General features: G+C 49.1%; 1 protein-coding gene across 1 annotated transcript in view; it reads left to right on the top strand.

The window, feature by feature from the left end:
• Positions 1 to 23,093, top strand: part of LOC139826688 (dynein axonemal heavy chain 9-like) — a 76,377-nt gene that overhangs the window by 15,880 nt on the left and 37,404 nt on the right. The window contains exons 7-20 of the mRNA XM_071803099.1: positions 527 to 693; positions 1,060 to 1,930; positions 4,960 to 5,090; positions 6,202 to 6,328; positions 9,722 to 9,874; positions 11,086 to 11,211; positions 11,843 to 12,082; positions 13,173 to 13,333; positions 14,366 to 14,522; positions 15,924 to 16,028; positions 18,678 to 18,835; positions 19,140 to 19,278; positions 20,483 to 20,770; positions 21,246 to 21,456. Coding sequence (XP_071659200.1) covers positions 527 to 693; positions 1,060 to 1,930; positions 4,960 to 5,090; positions 6,202 to 6,328; positions 9,722 to 9,874; positions 11,086 to 11,211; positions 11,843 to 12,082; positions 13,173 to 13,333; positions 14,366 to 14,522; positions 15,924 to 16,028; positions 18,678 to 18,835; positions 19,140 to 19,278; positions 20,483 to 20,770; positions 21,246 to 21,456 — 3,034 coding nt within the window. The remainder of the gene's footprint in view (positions 1 to 526; positions 694 to 1,059; positions 1,931 to 4,959; positions 5,091 to 6,201; positions 6,329 to 9,721; positions 9,875 to 11,085; positions 11,212 to 11,842; positions 12,083 to 13,172; positions 13,334 to 14,365; positions 14,523 to 15,923; positions 16,029 to 18,677; positions 18,836 to 19,139; positions 19,279 to 20,482; positions 20,771 to 21,245; positions 21,457 to 23,093) is intronic.

Genomic DNA, 23,093 nt, shown 5'->3' with positions numbered 1-23,093 from the left:
ACAGGCAGGCTGGAGGGATTTGCCCCAGAAAGCTCTGTAGAAGTCCTTCTGGCATAATATCTTCTGCTCTAAGAGCTGGCTGGAAATTTCCCAGGCTCTGTTTCTTAATTAGCTCTGGGAAGCCGGACGATCTGATGAACTTGCATCCTCAGCCCACCCTCCTGCCTCCAGCCAGCTCTGGGTCCCGCTGGGCTCGGTGTCAGGAGAACTGTGCTCTCTCAACCACCGAGCCATCCTGGGAGCCCAGGATCTGGTCTGGGACCCTTCTTCTGAAGTTATTTAACATGTTTTTGCAATCAGAGCAGTCAGTTTTAAAGTCTCAGTCTTCATTCGTCTTCAAAATTGTGGATAACTGATAAGTTTTATCCCAAATTGTGTTTAGCTTTTGCATCACAACAAAACTTCCTTGCAGTTTTAGGCATGGAATCTGTTGCTTTTCCTGTTCTGTGATTGTCCATAAACAGATCAGTCACATCTTATATCAAATAGCAAATACTGCCTACCGTCATTTAAATTTTGCTTGCAGGAGCTGCCAGAAAAATGGAACAATATAAAGAAGCTGGCGATAGCTGTGAAGCAGCGTGTGGCTCCTCTGCAGGCGAACGAAATGACAGTTGTGCGCAAGAGCTGTGCGGCGTTTGATGTTGAGCAACACAGATTCAGAGAGCGATTTCGGAAAGAAGCACCATTCAGGTACAGTGAAATTATAACATCAGAGAAGCCCTGAGGAAGAAAAGCTTCATGGGATCATCTCGGAGTGTCCTGAGGATGTGTTCTTGAACCCTTGCATACATTTCCTACCTGCTCACGGTGTTGTATCTGTTATGCCCTGGGTGTTTTGTCCCTGCAAACACTGTAAGGTGTTAGCAAGAGATTCAATCTGGATGCTGAGTGCACAATATTGCTTAAAGGGGTTGTCAGCAGTGCCATGTGGCTGCACCATCAACGGGTACTATAGATGTATCATGTCTGCTTTGTGTCTCAGAGGCACCATTTGTTTTATGTTTTCTTTAGAAGTTGTTACAATATCACTTATGAAGAATAAACATTTCTTTCTAGGTTTGACACCAAAAAGCCTTATCAACTGCTGGACACAAAGCACATTGAGATTAAACAAATGGAGTCAGCCATGACCTCGATTTATGAATCAGCTGGTCTGTTTGAAGTCATAGTGCCAGACTATAAACAACTGAAGCAGTGCCGAAAGGAGCTGTGTCTTCTCAAAGAGCTCTGGGATATGATCTCCCTTGTGGGCACTTGCCTTGATGACTGGCAGACCACCAAATGGGCGGATATTAACGTGGAAAACATGGATCTGGAGTGTAAAAAGTTTGCAAGAGAGATTCGGAATTTGGATAAGGAGGTGAGGGCGTGGGATGCTTTCACTGGGCTGGACAGCAAGGTGAAGAACATGCTGACGGCCCTGAAAGCTGTGGCAGAACTTCAAAATCCCGCCATTAGGGAAAGGCACTGGAATCAGCTGATGCAGGTGACGGGTGTGAGGTTTGTGATGGACTCGGACACCACGCTGGCTGACCTCCTGAAGCTCAACCTCCATAACTTTGAGGATGAGGTTCGTGGCATTGTGGACAAAGCGGTACGAGAAATGAGTATGGAGAAAGTCCTGAAGGAGCTAAAAATGACTTGGAGCACCATGGAGTTTCAGTATGAGCCTCACCCCCGGACGAACATCCCGTTGCTGAAGTCAGACGAGGAACTCATAGAAACTTTAGAAGACAACCAGGTGCAGCTGCAGAATTTAATGACATCCAAATGTATTGCTTTCTTCTTGGAGGAAGTGTCCATATGGCAGAGGAAGCTGTCCACAACAGATTCCGTCATTTCTCTCTGGTTCGAAGTGCAGCGTACGTGGTCTCACTTGGAGAGCATATTCATAGGCTCAGAAGATATACGGGCACAGCTTCCTAAGGTATGAAATCCCAAATCCTATTTTTCCTGTGTGGAAAGCGTTGAAGAAGAGCCTCCATTACACAGAAGAAGGTTGTCTATATTGCCGTGTTCCCCCAAGCAGGACTGTTCTCTTGCTGCATTGCTTTCTTGGAGGCTCCCTTAATGCTACAGCAGTTTCCCCAGTGTTGCCCCAGGATGTTTTTGTACTGTTGGTTGTGCCTGAACCCTGCTGAGAAACTGTTTTTCCTCCCCTCCACCATTGCACAGCAGATGCAGAGTTCCTGGAGGCTGAGCAGGAGGCTGCTGGCTTCCTTCAGTGATACAGGCATGTTCCCTCTTTCCTTGGAGGGGAGAAGACGGAGATAATTACTCAGATGGTGCAAATTGTCAAATCAGAGCTGGACCAGGCAGCTTTGCAGTATCCGCTTCCCTGCCTCCAGTGCTGGTGCAGCAGGAGAGCAGCTCTTCTCCCACTTCAGCTTCAGAAAATTGAGCAGAGTTGTCATTGATGCCCTCCTCAGGGTTGTGACCTCCTCAGGGCTGTCTTTGAGTCCAGCTTCCAGTCTTATTCCCTATTCTCTTGATTATTTAGAAAATCTTCCAAGCTTGTTCCTGGCCCCGCTGGACCACTCGCAGCCCTGTGGAGGAACCTGCCTTTCACTCACGAGTGACCCACAGTTGGCTGTGTGACCCCCGTCCCTGTTCACGAGCAGCATCGCTGACAGCGCCACTGTGGGACGAACACCCACGAGGGGATGTGCGCAGCCCATTGACCCCTGGACAACACACTGTTCTGTCTCCAACCCTGCACTCTGCTCTGCTTGGACTGTTCCTCCATCTGCTTCAGAGAGCACGCTGTGCTGAGTGTCCTGGGGGCAGTTTTTGGCCCCTCACACCAAGAAAGCCCTTGTGGTGCTGGAGCAAGTTGAGAGAAGGGAATGGAGCTGGTGAGGGGCTGGAGCACAAGTGTGATGGGAGCGGCTGAGGGACCTGGGGGATTCAGCTGGAGAACAGGAGGTGAGGGGAGACCTTCTGATCTCTGAACTGCCTGAAAGGAGCTTGGAGCCAGGGGGGTCGGGCTCTGCTCCCCAGGAACAAGCGCCAGGAGCAGAGGAAACGGCCTCAAGTTGCGCCAGGGGAGGTTGAGGTTGGATCTGGGGAACAATTTCTTCCCCAAAGGGCTGTGGGGCATTGGAACAGGCTGCCCAGGGCAGTGCTGGAGTCACCAGCCCTGGAAGATGTATAGATGAGGAACATGGTTTAGTACTAGATTTAGGTTATGGTTGGACTCAGTGATCTCAATGGTCTCCTCCAGCTAAATGATTCTATGATTCTGGGCACACCTCGCTCACTGGGCAATATATACAGGTGCTGATAACCAGTGCCCTGAGGCTGTACCATGTGCCAGCAAGCTCTTAATATCCAGGAGCTATCTAATGTCATGTATGAAATTGCATCATGATTTACATTTGCATCCTGCTGGGCAGCTGTCTGCATCTCAGTAGCTGTCTGGCAGTGGTATGAACCATAGAACCATAGGATGTCCTGACTTGGAAGGACCCATCAGGATTGTCAAGTCCAACTCCTGTCCCTGCACAGGACACCCCACAATTCACCCCGTGTGTCTGAGGACGTTGTCCAGTCTCTCCTTGAACACTGTCAGGCTGGGGCCGTGACCCCTCCCTGGGAGCCTGTTCAGTGTCCAGCACCTCTGGGTGAAGAACCTTTTCCTCATGTCCCACTGCCCTCCCTGGCACATCTTCTGCCATTCCCTGGGCTCTGTCACTGTCACAGAGCAGAGCTCAGCCCTGCCCCTCCTGCTCCTGCTGAGGAACCTGCAGCCCCATGAGCTCTGCCCTCAGTCTCCTCTGCTCCAGCTGAGCAAACCCAGGGACTTCAGCCGCTCCTCATACGGTTTCCCCTCTGAACCCTTCACCAAGTTCATGTCCCTCCTCTGGACACTCTCCAGTAGCTTTATCTCCTTTTCTCCTGTGTCCCCAGCCCTGCACACAGTGAATGCTCCAGGTGAGGCCGCCCCAGCACAGAGCAGAGCGGGACAATCCCCTCCCTGCCCGGCTGGCCGTGCTGTGCTGGATGCACCAGGACACGGGGCCCTCTTGGCTCCAGGGACACAGGTGGCTCAGTCAGCAGCTTCTCTTCCGTAAAAGAAAGACTGAAGCTCAAAGTCTCTGTAGCTGAGCACCCTCAGGATGCATCCAGGGCTGGGGGGATGTGCTGACAGGCTGTGGGATGCTCACCTGGAGCTGGATCTGTGGCGTGAGTGTAGGGAGGGCTCAACCTTCCAGATGGAGCCTTGCTCCTGGGGCTGAACACAGGGTAGCGTGGAAGTGTTACCTGGACTGCTTGGAACACTTGTTCAGTGTCCCGCCTCACTTAGGAGGCCTGACCTGGGAAGAAGGGAGGAGCAGAGATGTTTTGAACATAGCTTGCTTTATTCTTCAGTGTTTAGCTCCAGAAATTCAGAGTCCCTGTTAGATACGGAGCATAATTGTTGATGTGGGCCTCCGGTGCTGACGTGGGGTTTCCATACCCTCATTGAAGGCAAGGAAGGGCTCTCCTCTACAAGAGTCATCATACCCGTTTTGTGGATGGGTGTTGGGATTCCTGTGCTGTAGCAGGAGGGGAGGAGTGCACTCACATGAGGCTGGGAGCCTTTCCATGGTGTGGGAGCATCTCCTGCTGCTGCAGCCAGGGAAACTTGGTACTTCACCTGGACATGGGAGAGAGAGATTTATGAGGTTTTCCAAGGGGAATTAAATCCCATGAAAATGGTTGGTCCTAGACATTGCCTCCTGCATGGAGCGCTTTATCCACAACCCCTTTGGGATACAGTGACAAGAAGGCAAGTGCCTGTTTGCAGACTAGTTTCAGGCAAGTCAGTGGAAGAGCCATTCTGGAATGGTGGAGGGGTCCCTGTCTGCACTGGACAGAAGGTTTTCCCCTCAACCCAAAGACAGCACCCAGAGGATGGAGACCTTTAGCACAAAATCCATGTTTTACCATGAGCATGTTTGTGTTGCTTTTTAGGACTCCAAACGCTTTGAAGGGATTGATGTGGACTTTAAAGAACTGGCCTATGAAACTCAGAAAACCCCAAATGTGGTTGAGGCCACCAATAAACCAGGTCTGTCCCAACAACTGGAGGACATTCAGAGTAGGTAGGTACAACTTCAGTCCCAGGATTTTGTCAGAGACTGGGATCAGCTCTAATAAGTTGGTTTAACCTGTGCTCCAAGGCTTTCCTTCTGGACTGTGCGTTCTTTGCATTCACACATTGAGTCTTTTTATTCATGATCCATCACCCTGAAGCCCCCAAGGTGGATTCTGGCTTTGCGTATGTGCAAACTCTTATCTTGAATATTGATTTGCACACATACAAAGCTAGGCACTCAGTTGGTTTTAATAACATGTGGCCTCACTGCCACCCCAAATTTGGTGTCTTAAATATCTATTTAGCAGTCCAAGCAGGGATATCTGCAGCAGAGCCGATCCCATGTGCTTTAATTAACAAAATTATCTTTGTGTGTGTACCCTTCACAGATGGTATAACTAAACTCCCTGAGAAAGACCTTAATGTCCAGAGATGGATACAGTTCTCACCTAACATATGAGCTACTCTACCTGGAACACACCTAACAAGTTAACGTGAGAGCTGTTGTGTCAGTAATAACTATCCATTTAAAATAGAGATCTAATTTTACTTCCTAAACAGATAAGGCCCGTGTTCCCCACAGAGGACTAACTGCATGTTATTTATGAACTTTGAAAGCTCAGCAGCAGTTTAACATGTAAACACTGAGAGATTCATTTTAGAACGGAGCAAACAAGTTTCTTTTCAGGCTTCACAAGCACAAAAAGCTGAGTAGGTTTGAATCAGACTTTAAAATGTGCTCATTAGAATAAAAGCAGTTTTGGAAACTTTCATCCTAGTGTGAAATCACCTGTGGCAGTTGAGAGCTTGTCTAAAACAGTAAGTCAGACTGCAAAGCCTTTCTAGCCTCTTCTTCCACCTGTGTTTCTGCTTTTTGGTGAGGATTCTCTGACTCTTTGTCTGTTTGACCCTTGGGAGTGGAGAGAGATCTATGAGTTACTATGTGCTTTGTTATCTATTTGGAAAATGCTGTAAAGGACCAGCCTGCAGGCTCAGCTCATGTCTGGCATTTCCCCATGGGAGGGGAGAATCTGCTCGATAACCCAAACTGTAGCACGACACATTAAAGGATATTCACCCGCCTGTCCTGGGCTCTATTTTTCTGCTCTTCTCCCCAGGTTGTCCCTGTGTGAGAAGGCTTTGGCTGAATATTTGGACATGAAAAGATTGGCCTTTCCCAGATTTTACTTTGTTTCTTCAGCAGATTTATTGGATATTCTTTCCAATGGCACCAACCCACAGCTGGTAAGCCTTGCACTGTGTCACCTTCACATTTTCCAGCTGTCAGTAATGTCAGGGTGGAAGATGCTGTCTAGGGACTCAGCTGTAGCTTATCCTTTCTTGAGTGCCTTTTCTCCCACCCTCACTTGGATTAACAATAACTCTTTCACTGCTGGCCTTCATCTGTCGTCTCTGAAAGGCAATGCGCACACTGTATGTTGTCCCATCTGTCCCTGGTGATGCTTGCAGATGGTTCTGAAAGCACTGCACAGAGCAGAGCTATGTTCTTGATACCATAAAAACAGTGGGTTTGTTTCTGCTGGGATACAGTGAGGTTGGGGGAAACCATTTCTTGAGGATCTCAGCCAAAACTTGTTGCTGAGCTTGGTTCCCCAAGCTGGGATGCCAGCAAACAGCATCTGTTGTTGAAAGAGCCACAGACCGATCATTCAAATGTGACAGTGTTGACAACCGAGGGCTTGGAGACGTCTCTGTTTTTAGGCAGAGGAGACATCTGCTAGTCAGCCACTTCTTCCTTCCCCCATGCAAAGGTCTTTGGGATGGCCTGTTTACAGGGGAAGAGCAGAACACAGCCTGGAAGAGGTAAGACAGCTGGTGGTCAGACAGTGGCTGTGGCCAAGGCAGGACTTCCTTGGGTTGCCACCCACCCCTGCACAGCTCTGCTTGGCCTTGTTTGGGACGCATCTTTTATTCAGAGGTTGGTGCGTAAAACCAGTCAAAACGTTCACAGCAAAAGGCGAGTGTTGGATGATGAACAAAGTCCTAATTCTGTCTTTTGGTAGCGAGTATTTTCACTTTCTTCAGGCTTTCCACCATTTTCAGTATTGATGTGAGCACAGGAATGGAGCAGGTTTGCATGTGTATTTGGAAATGCTGTTGTTTACCTCTAACCTTTAACGCTGCTTCTATCTGTGTCTGCTGCTGGGTGATTTCAGCCCACAGAGTATCATAAATACATAGTTGATTGATATTTAAAATGAAGAGGAAAAAAAAAACACAGGAAGCAAAGATACTGTGTTGAAATGCTCTGTTGAGTAAGAAGAAATTCCTGGTGTTTTCTGTTATTCAAAAGTATTTGCAGTAAAATCAAAGTAAATGTCAAGCAGTATCATACATAGATACACTCTCAGCCTTCCCAATGTAGTTTCAAAGTCTGATGATTCCTAAAGGAGGATTAAATACACAATGACATTATCCTCGTGAACTGGGTGCTGAACTTGTGCAGATTCAGGTGCGTTCGGGCTCTGGCAGCAGGATCGCAGCAAGTGCTGGGGTTGTGTCCGAACCCTCCAGACTGGACAGGGTCTGGGAAGGGGCAGCTGGGGATTTGTGACCAGAAGCTTCTACATGTAAGAAAAAGTTTCTACGGTTTACTTACGGTTTGAAAAGAGATAAGCTTATGGCCTCAAGATACGCTTAATGGCCTCAAGTTGTGCCAGGGGAGGTTCAGATTGGATATTGTAAAAAAATTCTTCCCAGAAAGGGCTGTGGGGCATGGGAACAGGCTGCCCAGGGCAGTGCTGGAGTCACCATCCCTGGAGGGGTTTAAAAGACATTTAGACGAGGTTCTTAGGGACATGGATTAGTGCCAGAGCTAGGGTATGGCTGGACTTGATCCTGAGGGTTTCTTCCACCCAAAATGATTCTGTGATCTGGGGGGATGCTGAGTGCCCTGTGCTTCTCAGAGTCACTTAGCACCTCCCAGGGTTTGGCCCTGCTTGTATGTGTGTGAGAAGCTGCGTCCACTTGCAGCACAGCTCATGAGAGGGAGGGTTGTAGTTCTTTGTGAGTCAGTGAGTCAGAATTAGATGGACAAATCCACCTCCACCCTTCCTTCTCTGAAAGCATCAGAGCATTGGGCATCTCACGCAGAATCCCAGAATGTCAGGGTTGGAAGGGACCTGGAAAGCTCATCCAGTGCAATCCCCCATGGAGCAGGAACACCCAGCTGAGGTTCCACAGGAAGGGGTCCAGGCGGGTTTGAATGTCTGCAGAGAAGGAGACTCCACAGCCTCCCTGGGCAGCCTGGGCCAGGCTCTGCCACCCTCACTGAGAAGAAGTTTCTTCTCAAATTTAAGTGAAACCTCCTGTGTTCCAGTTTGAACCCATTCCCCCTTGTCCTATCACTGGTTGTCACCGAGGAGAGCCTGGCTCCATTCTCCTGACACTCCCCCTTTATATATCTGTAAACATGAATGAGTCCCCCCTCAGTCTCCTCTTCTCCAGCTCCAGAGCCCCAGCTCCCTCAGCCTTTCCTCACACGGGAGATGCTCCACTCCCTTCAGCATCTTGGTGGCTGCGCTGGACTCTCTGCAGCAGTTCCCTGTCCTTCTGGAGCTGAGGGGCCACAACTGGACACAATATTCCAGGTGTGGTCTCCCCAGGGCAGAGCAGAGGGGCAGGAGAACCTCTCTGACCTACTGACCACCCCCTTCTAACCCACCCCAGGTACCATTGGCCTTCCTGGCCACAAGGGCCCAGTGCTGGCTCATGGTCACCCTGCTGTCCCCAGGACCCCCAGGTCCCTTTCCCTCATTTCTCATCTCCCCTATGGGAGTTTTTCTACCTCTCTGCTGTAATTGAGAGAGGCAGCTCCTGTCTGGGACTGCTTTGGGAGCTTCCCCTTTCTGTGGGGACGTCAATCCTAGGAGAATCTCACCTTCATTGGCGTGGGGCGCGCAGTGATGCAGTTGTGTGTTACGCAGTGGTCTGGAAGAAGTGCTGGTGACCTGCTCAGCTCCCAGCAGGCAGATGCTGATGTTGAGAGCCCACAGCATCTCCCTGTTGGCTTTGCAGACTCAGATGGAGGTGAACAGGAAAGAACTGAATTATTCTTTTCCTTCTGGAAGAGTGCTTTTGGTGAACATGGTTGTTCTATAGGAGGTCTGGGCTGTTTATCATAGGTCTTAGGCAGAAATAAAGATCTTTCTTCTCCATGAAAGAGAATTTAGGATATTTCACTAGCACAAAATCAGTTTCTAGTAGTGGAAAAACAGGAAAGTTCATAGTGAAGAAAACTCCACGTTGTGCTGAGAATAGGATGAGGTGGAGAAATGGCTACAGACTTCTCATCACTACATGTAGGGAAATTTGGGGTAGGAGTCATGAGGTGTTTCAATGTTTTCTATGCTTTTGCTCTGTATGGAAGATTTCCCAATGGAGAAACATGATTTATTAAGGCATGTCTGTTTTCTAAATTACGTAGAAATAGGTGGAAGTATTACAAGAGACAGCAAGAGGCTTTTGTTGGCAGTATGTTGGCCACATTTGAGAAGATGTGGTGCTACCTAAATATCCAAGATATTTTGTTAACATGATTTTGCTTGTGACATGTATAGTGATCTTCATTCCGCTCGTCCTATCTCGGTTGCTTTATTTATACAACCCGTTTTGCAGGTGCAACGTCATCTTTCCAAACTCTTTGACAGCTTGGCCAGGATGAAATTCCAGCTGGACTCTGAGCAAAAGCCAACCAAGGTTGGCCTGGGAATGTACAGTAGAGAGGAGGAGTACGTCAGCTTCAGCGAGCCCTGCGACTGCAGTGGGCAGGTGAGAGGGAAGTCCTTGTCTATCAAAACTGTCCGGTGGAGTCTGCTCCCCTGCCCCTCGTGTGAGATCCCTTGCCAAGACGTCATAGAGCTTCACTGCTCTCCCTTGGTGCATGAGAAAAGCTGGAAGAGGTGGTGATTTAGTACCTCCTTACACCACAACCTTTCGTGTCACTCTGGATAGGTCCTCACTAAGGGGGGACGTGGATGTCGCAGTCCACTGTGAGAGAAAGAGCTGTGCCATTTTCCTGACTAGGTTTTTAATTTGATTTTTTCTAAGACCTTTTGAAGGTTCGTCTTAAAGCTTGCTACAAATATCCTCGGTGAGGGAGGGGATGCAGACTGAAAAGAGACTAAGCTATTCCATAGTACCTCTGCACGGGTGTGTTTGGCAGGAGAAGGCCTTTTACCTGTTTCTCAAGTCTTCATTATTTCATACCACGAGTGAAAGTATGAAATGTAAGAATCAAGCTACTGCTCAGCTTATCTATCCTGGTAGTTTCACCTTTCTGCACGGTCTATTACAGGAAGCTAAAGTACGTAATACCGGCTACTGAGCTCCCCAGCAATGGAGCTTGCTGCGTTCAGTCTGTCTTCTTGTTGAGGGCTTTGCCTGTGAAATATGAAATTCAGCAGGAATTGTGTTCCCAAGTTTGGCAGCATCTTTCTTCTGCTGCTGGCAGACTGCCCACATCCCACCAGGGATTCTGTCATGGCCTGGAGGTGGAACACACCTGACCAAATTATTCATTGACGGAGTTCATTTTGGTTCCTCCTGTAGCTAGAGTTCAAGAAAAAAATCTGTCTTCCGTTCTTGGTGTCTGGAAGTAGATGCTAATCCTACAGTACCAGAATTAGCCAAATCTACCCAGTCTGAAGGAGGCTGTGAGGTTTGGTTAACTCATAGAATGTCCTGAGCTGGAAGGGACCCACCAGGATCATGGAGTCCAAGTCCTGTCCCTGCAGTGACAACCCCACAGGTCACCCCGTGTGTCTGAGGACGTTGTCCAGTCTCTCCTTGAACACTGTCAGGTTGGGGCTGTGACCCCTCCCTGGGAGCCTGTTCAGTGTCCAGCACCTCTGGGTGAAGAACCTTTCCCTCATGTCCAGTCTAAAGAGAACTGAGATGCTTGCCTCATTTCCTATCTTCACTAATTACCAAAGGCACTTAAGAAGAGCAAATGTGTTACTGGGATTTAATCTCTTTTCCAGGTTGAAGTCTGGCTCAGTCATGTATTAGACAGCATGAGGGCTACTGTGAGAGATGAGATGACAGAAGCCGTCATGGCTTATGAGGAAAAACCAAGGGAACAATGGCTCTTTGACTATCCTGCCCAGGTATCTGCCACTGCTTCTTATCACCACTCAGGCTGGCTCGTGGAAAGGTAGCTCTTGGGTTCCCCATCAGTCCTGCCCTTCCCTTCTTTCAGCAGCTGTGGACAGGCATGTTTCTGGCCTCCACCTTGCTATCCAGGAGAGAGGGAGGATGAGTTGTCCTTTATCCTGGCGGTCTCCCGATGGAGTTTTCAGGCTGAGCTCCATGCTCTGGTTGGGGCTCTTGGTTGGGTGACAGAGCCCAGGGGCTTGGGCAGTGCAGTCTGTACAGCCAGAGCAGTGAGAGGTGCAGCAGGAAGGCAAAGTGGTGAGGCCTGATAAGAGTGAAGAGCCCCTCAGATGCACCTCTGACAACCTCGTGGTCTCCAACTCTTCCTCCTCTGCTGTGTCAGGCATGTGAAAGGTGCTGATTTACTTATAACTAGCTGCTAAATGTGTCTATCACTGATATGGTGTTTTAAATGAATGTCATGGAGCAGATCCTTGTTGTACTGTCTGCTGTGACTACTGTATGAAAAAATACTTAATTTCATGTCACGGATGTTTCATCCTTGATCTCCCTGTGGATCCGACACTCTTGAACATAAGGAAGCTTTGGTATTTTCCCTGATACTGAACCAGCCTATTTCCCTAGGTGGCGCTTTGCTGCACCCAGATCTGGTGGACAACCGAGGTTGGGATTGCCTTTGCCAGGGTGGAGGAAGGCTACGAGAATGCGATGAAGGAATATCACAAGAAGCAAGTGACCCAGCTGAACACCCTCGTTACCATGCTGATCGGGCAGCTCTCCAAGGGCGACAGACAGAAAATCATGACCATTTGCACCATCGACGTGCATGCTCGGGATGTGGTGGCAAAGATGATAGCACAGAAGGTTGGTGTTGGCAGTTCAGCACAGTTCTGTGGGTGCTGGAGAGGGGGCTTCAGGGGGCCCAACCACTGGCCATTCAGATCACTGCCGGTCTCAGTGGGAGACGTATGACTAAATTTATTTCTACAATGTTTGTAGTAAGTGTGCAGAAAGCCCCTGTAAGCCTGCAGAGCTGTGCTGTGTCATGGCCCTGCAACACCAACTTGTAGTTGCTGCAGATTCACACCAGGAGTGAGAGCGCGGCACTGCGTCCTGGTGCCAAGACATGTGCTGGTGGATGATGGTGGTGTGTTGGGAGGCTGCTGGACTCAGTCTCAGTTTTGACTTTAGAAAGTAAGAAAAAGCATTCAAGCTTTGTTCTTTGTAGCGTCCTTTGTCTGGTGTGGGGCCACAGGGACTTATGTGGGACTCCCTTCTCCTGCAACACCTCTCCCACACTACTCCCCTGTCCCTGACACCATGCCAAGTGTTTAGCCTTGCAGGTGGGTGGGAAGATGCCCTGAATGTATTGGGTTGTGGCTCTTCCCTCATCTGTGTCATCTCAGAGGCAGCCAGGCTGCTCACAGGGTTTCTGTCTTCAAGGCTCAGCTGGGCTCAGTGGTGCCTCGGTCCAGCCTGGGGTGAAGTGATGCATCTGGACCTGCCTGCTGGTTGTGCAGAGAGCGCTGGCCATGCCTGTCTTTGTCCACCTGTCCCCAGTCTGTTTCCTTGGTGCTGTCTGCAACCTCTTCCTTGTCTAGATGGCCTCTGCTCCTTCTCTCACTCTGGTTGCATTATGAGACCTTCTTCATGACTTGCTGCTTCTTAAATCTATTCAGGAGTCTTTTTGTAAGGCTCTTTCTCTTGGCCATTAATTTTTTCCTCTCCCACCAATGTGGTCACTAATTTGGTTCCTCCCCTTTACTGATGGGAGATGGGGAGGTGACATTTCTCACCGCATTGCAAGGAGGCGGCCTTCCTCACCACACCTGCCTTGCAGTGAGGACCAGTCATCCCCCATGAAAATTTTATAGCAGTCGCTATTTTGGCCCCCGAGCTGCATGTGTCTGGCATCCCCAGCCTTCCTGTGATGGTGTTTGTGGGTGTGTTGCAGGTGGACAATGCCCAGGCCTTCATTTGGCTGTCACAGCTCCGGCACAGATGGTCAGATGAGGAACGGCACTGCTTTGCCAACATCTGTGACGCCCAGTTCCTGTACTCCTATGAATACCTTGGCAATACCCCTCGGCTTGTGATCACTCCGCTGACCGACAGGTAAGTCCCTGGGACACAATGTCATAGCTGGGCTTTGCCACACAGGTAGAGAGAGAGATGCCAACCAAAGATGGATTTAGTTCAGACACCTGTATCCCTCTTGTTCTGTCTCCATGTCCCAGCACTCCAGCGGTCGAGCTCTAACTCTTATCTGGTTTTTGGTGGTACCCTCTGGGGAATTTGTACATCAGATCCCTGGGTGGGATTCAGCTCACACATTAAAACACTTGTGGGTGTCTTCCTGTGCACAAGATGTCCACAGTCCATAAAGCTGGTGAGTCTAGAGAGCTTTCATCCCATCTTGAAGCAGACATCTACCTGGTTGCCTCAGTGGGGACACCTAGGGTTACTTGAGATACTCTGTGTTGTCCCACCTGGCTTCCAGCTGCCAATCCAGAAGTGTAAAAGTCTCCTATGGACCCCTTGTCATATCTCTCCACCCTATGTGACATTTCAGCAACCAAGAGCATCTCAGGTGGCTCTAGTCACCTGTGTTAGTCAGCTGCGTCAAGCCCCCAGGTATCATCAGGTTTGGTTGGCTATATTGACTACACCTCTGTGGCTTATACAGGTAGTATAGATACTCACATGTGGACACCACCCCAGTGTCCATCATCAACATGATGGAGAAACTTTGGGACTTGCTGCAGCTTTGAGTTGGGTTCACTCATAGGCCACCTGAGCAGGTTTCTGTCAGTGACAGGTCTTCCAGAAAAGCTGTCCTTTTCTCATACTGCCTGAGATGTGCCCAATATCCATGAGTTGTATGAGGATCCAGAGAGAACACAAGCTGGACATGAAGAGGTTTGGGCAGACCTTGGTGGAAGATGAGTATCTCTTGGAGAAAACAGAGCTGAGCAGAGGTGGTAATTAATGCCAAGAAGGCTTTCAGCTCAGACATGACCCCTGCTCACGTACAGCTTTTCAGAGGAGAGGCTCTGCTGAGTGCAATGCTCTAGTGCTATTGCCCTGCAGCCCACAGTTGACCTATTGGACATATTTCCTTTTTTCATTCATCATTCACTGTGAAAGATGTTACATCACCCTGACCCAGTCACTGCACCTGACCATGAGCGGAGCACCTGCAGGCCCTGCGGGCACTGGCAAGACGGAGACTACGAAAGATTTGGGGCGAGCCCTGGGCATCATGGTGTACGTGTTTAACTGCTCCGAGCAGATGGACTACAAGGTATGGCTCCCACCTCGGCTGCAGTGCGGTCACATGGGGCTGGGGATGCTCAGGGCCCGAGCAAACCTGAAGGATGAGAGTAATCCAATGGTACCTGGGGTGCATTAGGAGAGGTATGACCAGCAGGTCAAGGGAGGTTGTTCCTTCCGCTCTGCTCTGCCCTGGTGATGCCACATCTGGAGTTGTGTCCAGTTCTGGGCTCCCCAGTTTAAGAAGGAATAACTGCACAGAGTCCAGCAGTGGGCTACAAAGATGCTGAGGGGTCTGGAGCTTCTTTCTTGTGAGGAGAGACTGAGAGAGCTGGAGCTGTTGAGCTGGAGAAGAGAAGCTGAGAGGGATCTGATCAATGGATCAATATGTCAGGGTGGGTGTCAGAGGATGGACCAGACTCTGTTCAGTGGTGCCCAACGCCAGGGTGAGGGACAACGGGCACAGACTGAAACACAGGAGGCTCCATCTGAACATGAGCAGAAACTTGTTTGCTGGGAGGTGCCAGAGCCTGGCCCAGGCTGCCCAGAGCGGGTGTGGAGTCTCCTTCTCTGAGACATTGAAACCCGCCTGGACCCACCTGTGTGATCTGCTCTGTGACCCTGCGTGAGCAGGGCTTGGACTGGGGGATCTGCAGAGGTCCCTTCAGCCCCACCAGGCTGGGATTCTGTGATCACCTCTCTCCAAATCCCTGCTACACTCCTTTAAGCTGAATGCCTTTTCCTTCTCCTCCCGTTCCTTCTCTAAGATTTGCACAAGGTTCTTCAGGAGGCAGAGACCCGAACTATCTTCTCTGCCTCATTATGCATTTCCCTTCCTTTCTGGAGTTAGATTTCATGTGTAATTCTTCAAAAATGTTGGTCTGTTCAGTTGAGACCAAGGCTGTGCTGATAGTTGGACCCTGGTCGTTCCTTCTCGGCGTGCTCGCGACCTGGCAGCCCCTGGCACGGGGAGGGACCTGTCCTGGTTTTCTCAGGATCCTCTCCCAGAATAAACCCAAAACATAGTGAACCTTCAGCCGCTACAGAGCACTGAATCATTAGGCTGAGTCTTGCTCTCTGCCGGTCTGGCACGGTACAGTGATTTTGGTAGCCTCGGATCATATTTCATTTAGCTTATGGGCTCTCCCAGGAAACGGGACCATCAGTAATTCAGCACAAGTGACCTTTAAATGAAACTGGTGCACAGATATATCGAGAAAGTGCAATTAGCAGATAAAGTGGCAAGCTGCGCAGAGCTATAAATATTATAATTGAGTTGTGCCTGCTGTTTCCATGCACTTTTCTAAATACCCACAATAGACTGTAAATTGCTATAAATAAACAGGCTGGGAAATAAAATCAATTTTTTGCTGGAGTTGATTCCATTTATGATTTCACTCCTGTAATCTTTGTTTTTGTTTTGTTTTTCCAGTCTTGTGGGAATATTTACAAAGGCCTTTCCCAGACGGGAGCCTGGGGCTGTTTTGATGAATTTAACAGGATCTCAGTTGAGGTCCTTTCTGTGGTTGCTGTACAGGTGAGTGGAGAAACACTCATAAATAAATACAAACAGAGCAGAGCCATTCTGCAGTCTTTGGAGCAAGGGTAAAAATGGCAATTGCATATTGCCGGTTTCAGTTCTGTGTATAGGCAGGTGTGGGATTAGATCTCAAGATTAATCCCATGAATATCACAGCACTGCCAAGATGTCGCAGTTACGTGCTGCAAAGATATTTGTCACTTTTCTTGCCCCAGTTACAGCATTTGTGCCAAGACAATTCTTTGTAGCATCTTTTCCCAGACCACTACGCACCATGGCTCTGTACCTGTTCCTCCTCAGGAAAGCACTCGTGTCATTAATCTGCTGTGAGATAATTGCAGCACATCGTTTCAAGACAGAGAAGCTGCCTTGACTTGCGGCTGCTCAGTCTGCAATGTAGGGAATAATTTTCACAGAGGGGAAGAGGGGTGTTTGGGGCAGATCCGCTGGACTTCTGGGGGTTCCTTATCACCCCTGGTCAGGCACAGGTTGTGTGTCATACTCAGGAAATGGGAATACATTCAGGATTAATTTTCTTAACCTGTCTCCAAAACGATATGGCTGTGGATTTAGTTCTGGTGTCTGTAACGACAGCTCTGCCAAGTGGCTTTGGAAGGTATTCCTGGCCAACTGGCACCATTCCTTGGAGGAATGTGTGCAGCCCCGTGGTGCTCCCAAAAGCCAGTGTCAGCTGGTGACACTCGGGAGCTGGAATCTGGGGCAGATCTGCGGCCCTTGCTGACGCGCTTGCCCAGGGTACCCTGACACCGTGGGATTAAACCTGGGACAGAGCTATTGGAGCGGTGCCCAGCTGGGCATGGGTGTTTCCCCTGGCGAATGGTTTCTCATCTCCTCTGTAGTTTAGCTGCTCAGTGCATTGTGTTGGTGAGTCTCGTGTGAAGCGCAGCAGCATCCCTGGAGAAGGGCTGGAAGGGAGACTGGCCTCCCCATCGTGCCAGAAAGTCCTGTGCTCTCGTGCTTATATATATAATCTGTCACTTCGCGTCCTCCTTCCCCTCCTCTTACCAGCCCATGAGGAAACCTGGCATTATTTTATACAGGGGAAGCCTTGGGGGGCTTCAGTGCAGAAAACTGAGGTGCCAAAGTGCCCAAGTTCTTCAGGATCCAACTGTCAGCTGAGTGCGTGTTTTAGGATCCTAATATCTGATTGAGGTGCTGAATTGTTCCTGGACTCCCTTTTGGGCTCAGTGTTATAGAAAGATATAAAGCTCAGAAGTTTCTACACTTCTGTAAATGTTTCGGTCAAAGACATTGTTCTTAACCCCTCCATGAACTCCTCATTCTTCTCATCTGTTTCACTCATAATTGGTACCTTATGTGGCATCCCAGAGAAGCCCCAGGCAGGTACAAGAGTTTATGTATCATTCCCTCTCAATTTCTCTTCCGTCAGGTCCTAGTTTAAAGTTGTCATTGAAAAAAAGTCTTTGAGGATCTTGAAATAAAAAGGGAAGCTGAACAAAAGAAGCCCAGGAATGACTCAACTGCTCATGGTTCCCTCGCTCCTGGCTGGAGCGTGGCAGCTGAAGAAAGCGGCACGGCCGTCATTCCATCATGGTGTCTCCTGGCTGCTATTAGGAGTGTTACCATGGCGATGTTTAATTGGCTGTCTTACTCATGCAGCTGATGTCGATATGGTTCCTTACAGGGAAAAATTCGATTAATTGCTTTACTTTGAGATGGCAAACAGTCGTGAGGTTAGAGCGGTGAATAGAGAGAGATTTGCCCCTCGCTGAGGTGCTGTTTGCAGAGAGGTGAACTCCTCGGAAGGAGAGGAATGAGCAGAACAAAGCTGCAATCAGGCAAATATAAAAAACAATATAATATTAGTGAGTGAAGGTGTTAGGAGAGGTTTTACAGCTTCTGCCTTCTGGTTTTGGTTTTAAATCAAACATCTGATGTCCCAAAATCTTTAAAAGTGATATCAAGTGGTCAGTTTACAACTGAGCTGAGGCCAAGCTTATTGGGAGGTGCTACCCCTTCTCTGGGCCTGGTCAGGGAACGGAGCAGGCACAGGAGGGTTTTGGGATGTCCTGAAGAGCAACGCTGTGTGGGGAGAGGTGAGATGGGTAAAGGGAATAATGGGCCCATATTGTGATAGACTTTGGGGAGTGCGTTTGGGTGTTGGCTGTGTTGTGGATACCTGTACTGCCCTGTGTCTCTCTCACACATCAGACCTCTGCTGGGCTGGCTGGTTCAGAGATGGTGGAGCCTCTGGTGGTGTTTTTGCTGTGAGATGTGCTGAGCAGTGTCCCACAGGTGATGTCAAAAGCCAAGGTGAATGCAGGCAGTGCTGGGGACATTTCCCGCTCCTGAGTTGCTCTTCCTGACCCACGTTCATCATTGTCTCATGGAGCAAAGGTGTGAAGTCTTGCAACTCCTTTGCATTTTGACTTTCCACTCTCTTCAGCTCTTTTTTCTGCTTTGCCAGAGTTTGACTGAGATGGGAAATTGATATTGCCATGCTGATGTACTCCAAACAGTGTATAAAGCTTTATGCTGCCGGTGAAAAATAAAACAGTGATTAGCCCCATTTGTCACGAGGCCAAGAGTAACGAAGGAAGCACCGTTGTCTGATGTGTTTTTCATAAGTGAACGCTGATACTATAGTACTGTCTTGATTTCTAGGTGAAGAGCGTGCAGGATGCAATACGGGAGAAGAAGAAATCCTTCCATTTTCTTGGAGAAGACATCAACTTAGTACCATCAGTAGGCATTTTCATCACCATGAACCCTGGTTACGCAGGGCGAACAGAGCTACCTGAGAATTTAAAAGCTCTCTCCAGGTGAGTCCAGGTCAGGGTTTGTGACCTGGCAGAAACTGTCTTTTGGAACATCCAGGCTCGACCTCATGTCCTTGGGGAATTCACTTGCATAGGGCATTCGCAGGTAGTTTAAGCCTTGCACAACAGGCCTGGGTCTGGGCACGCACAGGCAGGGCAAAGGAGCTCTGTCCCTTGTCGTGGGGAAGGCAGAGGGTGACCTGGCTCATAAAAGAAGGCCTAGAAGATGAAGCTGCAAATGCGCTGCCTGTAAGACCTGTAGTCAAGAAATACTTGTTCTGCAATGCCTCCTCACCTGTCATTTTAGGCCGTGTGCGATGGTTGTGCCAGACTTTGAGCTGATCTGTGAAATTATGTTGGTGGCTGAGGGATTCATCGAGGCCCGGGTGTTAGCCAGGAAGTTCATTACTCTCTACCAACTCTGCAAAGAGCTCCTGTCCAAGCAGGTGAGCCTGGTTCTGTGGCTGAGTGGTATGATGAATCTCCAAAATCAGCAGAAACATGGCACTGTGCTGCTCAGCTCCATGGCTAACGTTTCACAGCTTTTATTTAATGGCTGCATTTGCACTGGCTGCTGGGGGAGGAGAGGGTTGGTGATCATCGGAGCAATAAAATTTTCAGACTGCTTTACTGGAGCATCTGCAGGGACAAAAGCATTTGACCAGCTGCATTAATGGGAGACCTTTCAGTGAGTTTAAATGACACCATGTTTGGGGTAGTATTCAGTGACCTTTTGCTTTCCAGTCTCTTCCTATTGATTCTCCTGCCTGCAAAGGGTTTATGGTGTCCCTCTCTGAGTTCAGCCTTAGGCTGGTTCCAGGTCTTGTTAGAGTTACTGTCAGTGCAAAGCAAATCAGATTTTTCCTTGTCATTATTTGTGTAGATCGAAGCTGGGTCCAGAGGAGACCTGAATCAGGATTCCTGATGATACAAACCTGATCTTGGCTGTGCCAGCATGAGGCTGGGTGGGATATGCTCTGTCGCAGAAACTTGGTGCTGTGCCTTGAGGGGCCTGGTGGAAGCCATGGCCTCCCACACAGAGCAGTCAGCTGTCGAGCTGTGCTCTGGAGGGTGTTAACAGGACAGAAATATGAACAGTTGTTTGTTGGCTTGAGAGTTCTTCTCATGCCGTTTTGTGGTACTTTTTCAGCAATGTCTTTACTGACCCCTTATTCCTGGACCTCCTCTGAGACCAAACAGGCTTGTCATCTTGTGATGGGCAGGGTGGAGAAACTTGGGTCTTTGGGGCCTCATAATGGACTCACAAGCCTTTCACCTTGGTGGCTCCTGCAGATGCAGGGGGCTGGCTGGCCTTGCTATAGGTGCTTTATGATTTAGGTGAAACAAATTGCTTTGGTCTCTGGAGTGCAAATCCTGCTGCTGTCTTACTGCCAACTGTGAGCCCATGTGATGGTCTGAACAGCTGAATTATTTGACTCTTTAATACTGTCCCTGACGGGAATCTCACCTACTGAGATGGAAACCAGGTCACTCAGGCTGGAGAAGGTCTCTGGCCACAATGCAAATAACAGATTTAGATGTATTTTCATTGCTTACTAGTCTGGCAGTTTGGGAATGGTGGTTCTTCACCCTACATGGTACTGTCTAAGCATAAACTCATGCCTCTTTTTTTTTCTTCCTCTGGTGTAGGATCACTACGACTGGGGCTTGCGTGCCATTAAGTCAGTGCTAGTTGTTGCTGGCTCCCTCAAGCGAGATGACCCAGAGCGACCCGAAGACCAGGTTCTGATGCGCTCTCTTCGTGACTTCAACATCCCCAAGATTGTGACGGATGATGTGCCGGTGTTTATGGGGCTGATTGGGGATCTATTCCCTGCACTGGATGTGCCTCGGAAGCGTGACCTGAATTTTGAGTCGTTTGTGAGGCAGGCTGTGCTGGACCTCCGGCTGCAGGCTGAGGACAACTTTGTGCTCAAAGTAAGACCAAGAGATCTTCTGCTACACCCACATCGCCATCAAATCATTTGGGTTTTCTCAAACAGCTTTGCTTCTACAAAGAGAGCTCTGCACAGCATTGTCCTTGCAGGCAGATCTCGCTGGAGGGCAGTCAGCTGTGCTGGGTCTGAGGCAGCTGCACCTGCTCCTGAAGTCAGCACTGGATCAGTCTCTGGGCTTCCAAAGGGGCCAACTTTTGTAGGCTCATGAAAGTGTAGCCCCTGGAGAGCAGGGCCTCATCAGGTGGTGGTTGTCAAGTATAAACAGCGCTGAAAGTTTATCTGCAGGCTGAGGATTTCACCCATTGTGATTAGAGTGGCTGGACCAAACTCAATTGTCAAATCTGCTTGTGTCTCAGGGTCACGTCTTTCTAAAGAGGTGGCCCAGTGGGACCTATTTTATAGACCTGAACTTCAGTTTGGCATCTTTGTCTAAAATTTGGGAGTGTTTTTCTCAGGTGGTGCAGCTGGAGGAGTTGCTGACGGTCCGGCACTCTGTCTTCGTGGTGGGTAACGCGGGCACGGGCAAGTCTCAGGTGATGAGATCCCTGAACAGGACTTACCAGATAATGAAGCGACGTCCTGTCTGGACAGACCTCAACCCCAAGGCAGTCACCAATGGTGAGCTCTTTGGCATCATTAACCCAGCAACAAGAGAATGGAAAGACGGTAAATGTCATTTCATGTCTGAAATATGTAGATAAAGACGGGTATTTTTAATGAATTTCCCGAGCAGCAGCAGGGTGACTGGTTCTTCATGTGCAGGTCTGAGAGCCCAGGTGCTTGTCTGCTGCCTACAGCCACATGACAGTTTGTTGTTGAAAGGATACACAGGATGTTTTAGTTCTTTGATCTTCAAATGGGAAATATAGCATAAGCCTACTTGATCCTATTGCCCTAAGAATAATTTTAATGCCCATTAATACCAACACTTACCAGTTCCTAAGTGGGGCAGGCAGTTTTTGGGAGTTGGCTGGACCAGTGATGGAAGAGATGTCCCTCCTGCACTGTGGTGTGCACTGGGACCCCAAAAAATGTCCCATCCCCAGGTTTTCATTGCTGATAGCACGCACAGCAGCCTTAACGTCAGTTTTTCCACTCAGTATGGCTGCCCGATCTCTGTAGCACACCAGCGTTTGCCAAGCTGTTGATCCTGCTTACTCCTGAGGAACATTTCAAACTTGCTGGAAGATTACAGAAAATCTGGAGTGGAAATGTTGGGTTGTGACTGATACATAAAGGCAGCTTCGATTTACGTGTGCGGCGGGTTTGGGAGGTGCGGGGGAGGTGAGGGAAGACATTACCATGAATCATCCACAGCAGCGGATGAGCTGCCACCCACCTCCCCTGGCCCCGCCGTGGACCCTTCCCGACCCCCTGCTTTGCTCCAATGCCAGGTTAATTTCTTTCTAATTGTAATTAGGGAGCCTAAATCAAAGTGGCAGAGGGACGTGCAGGGTACAGCCTGAACTGTGCAGACTGGCTGCAGCAGTGGCTGCAGATCGAGGGCAGCGGTGACACCGAACAGCAGGAGGGACATTTTACAGGTGACTGTCCAGTGGTTTCTGGCCTGCGATGGTTTAAATGAAATAGTGGCACTACTCCCTGAGCTTTCAAGGCAGATATTTTCTGCAGTAACCATTCCTGAAAATGTTGTTTCATGTTGTCAAAGACCAGCAAGGCAATCTTCACCACAGCCTAGCAAGAGGTGACCTGTTCCCTTACAGATCAGCCCCTGCTTTTCCGCTCCCCAGTTTTATCCTGTCACATTATCAGAAGTTGAAAAGGTCCTACATGTTAGGTGGTAAAAGGTCCCATATGGGAATCCCAAAAGTGTTCTTTGCAGAACAAAACTCTTCTTTTAAACCCCAAGAGAGCCGTGTGCTGTGGATGCACAAGGTCAGGACAGAGGCGCTTTCCTCTCCCCGCTGCCGCGGTGTATCCGAGGGAAGCCCTGATGCCCTGAGACAGCAACTGTTTCTGATGCTAATAATGTCGGAGTGGTTCCCAAGGCGTGTGTCCAACACGTAAGGAACTGGCTGGAGGCAGAGGCGCTGAAGCGTTATTTTTGTTGACCCGGTCTCGGGATCACACACCTGTTCCAGGTGAGCCGTTCTGCATTTGCTGAGCACAAGCTTTGTCTTCAGTCAGATGGTGCCACTAGCTGTTCCTGATCTGGATCACAAAGAAATAGCTTGTCCTGGAGAAAAAAAGAAAAAAAAAGAGTTCTTGTCACAATTCACTGGAAGAGAGGCTTTTTTTTAATGTTTGCCTGATGTTTTTTCATGAAGACCAGCATCTCCCGA

The sequence above is a fragment of the Patagioenas fasciata genome, unplaced genomic scaffold (assembly GCF_037038585.1).
Source record: "Patagioenas fasciata isolate bPatFas1 unplaced genomic scaffold, bPatFas1.hap1 Unplaced_1, whole genome shotgun sequence".
Lineage (NCBI taxonomy): Eukaryota > Metazoa > Chordata > Aves > Columbiformes > Columbidae > Patagioenas > Patagioenas fasciata.
The sequence above is the reverse complement of the archived record's forward strand: the minus strand, read 5'-3'. Positions and strand labels throughout refer to the sequence as shown.